The 1,924-nt window shown below is 38.6% G+C and overlaps 1 protein-coding gene across 1 annotated transcript in view; it reads left to right on the forward strand.

Annotated features, from left to right (window-relative positions):
- The window catches only part of LOC136834883 (zwei Ig domain protein zig-8-like), a 66,903-nt gene extending 65,333 nt beyond the window's left edge, over positions 1–1,570 (forward strand). The window contains exon 7 of the mRNA XM_067097701.1: positions 160–1,570. Coding sequence (XP_066953802.1) covers positions 160–302 — 143 coding nt within the window. The 3' untranslated portion in view covers positions 303–1,570. The remainder of the gene's footprint in view (positions 1–159) is intronic.
- The last annotated feature ends 354 nt before the right edge of the window (positions 1,571–1,924 follow it).

Below are 1,924 nucleotides of genomic sequence, written 5' to 3' on the forward strand. Positions count from 1 at the left end.
TTAGAGGGTGTTTTTTATCCATCTATCTATCTATCTATCTATCAATCTATCTATCTATCTATCTATCAATATGTATGTATATATATGTATATATATATATATATATATATATATATATATATATATATATATTTATATTATTTCCCCTCCTCTTTCCAGCCGAAGAACCAGCAGCCATGCATACGAGCGGCGCAAGCAGCAGCACTTTACTTCTTCGCCAGCCATCTACGTGCGCGCCCTTGTCTCTCGTCCTGCTCCTCCTGGCGCGGTACTTCCTGTCGTCTAGGGCCTTCGTCACATAGGGAACAGACGCCTGCTTGTCACCTCGCAGTAGCTAGCTAGAGCCGCGTCATCGAGAGACAAGACAGGGGAAGGGGGAAGGGAGGTCTACTGTGTCGCCTTCCTCTCACTGACGGTCCCAGTGCGAGCCCTTGCGGGACGCCGCAGTCTACTACCAAGGTCTCCAGGATAAATTATGGAACGCCGCGTGTGCTTTCCAGATGATGACTTGTGTGTTCTTCGCGCTCGTGTGCGTGCGTGTGTGTGTGTGTGTGTGTGTGTGCGTGCGTGTGTAGCAGTATATGTTATCTATACCGTGTACATACTCAAAAGGCAAACGAGGACTTTAAAGCAATTTGTTTTTCAAGTCAGTTTGATCTTTCCATAAAATATAAAAATTCGTCTTGTGGAAAACCCTGTTGACGAGGTTCTTCATGAGTGAACTGGTGTTGCAAGGAGTGGCTATGGGAAAACCTCAAGAGTACATAATTCCTGGAAGCGCTCAAGGAGAAAAATAAACCACTGAGTTCCTTTTCATTCATTCCAGTTTTCCAGCAACTTTCCAGTTGGCTGAGCGGCTTTCATTTTTCCAGATGTTCCTACAGAAAGGAGTCATATCCAGTATCCAGTCAATCAAACAGATGTCACTGTAGTGTCTCACTATAGACGCTATAATAGACAACGGGTTTTGGAATGCTCATATAGTTCCTTCGGAGGGTGCCAGCAAAGTATGATCATGAAACCCCTGATTTTTCATGATTTCTTTTATCTTTCCATCCCATTTGGGGTCAGTTTCAAAGCTGATTTGCTTGAGAAGTTCATAAGCGTCAAACAACTTTCTTTCATGAATAAGAATTGACATGAATTGCCGATAACATTTTGGTGCCACAACTCTCCCATGATTATTCTGGATTCTTAATTTATGCCCATTACAAACCGCATTTGTTTGTGTGATTGCCAATTTTTTATGTCACTTAACCAAAACCTAAAATCCTTAGCCCTTCAAGAACAATAAATAATAAAAAATGGAAAGTTTCTGTATATGTATAAAAATAAAGAAAAGACAAAACCTTGGTCCCCAAGACATGGATTTTTTTTTTTTTTTTTTTTTGTCTTTGAAGGTGACAACCGTTCATTCAATACAGCTACAGTGTTTGTTGGATGTGTATAAATATATAAATATACCGTATATACAATCTAGCTGTCTACGAGAAGTGTGGGATGTAATTAGCTTTTATATGTCATTTGAGAAAGAAACGAATATATATATATATATAAAAAATTATATCAACGGCTTGTGTGATTTTTTTCTCTCTAACCCCATCTCTATCTTTTCATCTTCTCCCCTTTTGAATTCGTCACGAAAAATTAACTAAAACTTAATATTAATGTTCTTTCTATTTCCCCCCACCTCTAAGTTTCATTTCCTGACGTCTAAATATCTGGTAACCATGTTCCCTCACTTTACCCTGTAGCATTCATTGTCATTCATTTTTTTTATCTAATTAATATTCATTTTTCATTTCCTCACCCGCTGACTGCATTCATTGTCATAGAGACTGAATATTAATGTTGCTTATATTTCTCCTCTGACATTCATTTCCTGTCGTCATTTTTCCTCGCTTTATCCCGAAACATTCATTTT

This window comes from Macrobrachium rosenbergii, chromosome 54 (assembly GCF_040412425.1).
Source record: "Macrobrachium rosenbergii isolate ZJJX-2024 chromosome 54, ASM4041242v1, whole genome shotgun sequence".
Taxonomy (NCBI): Eukaryota; Metazoa; Arthropoda; class Malacostraca; order Decapoda; family Palaemonidae; genus Macrobrachium; species Macrobrachium rosenbergii.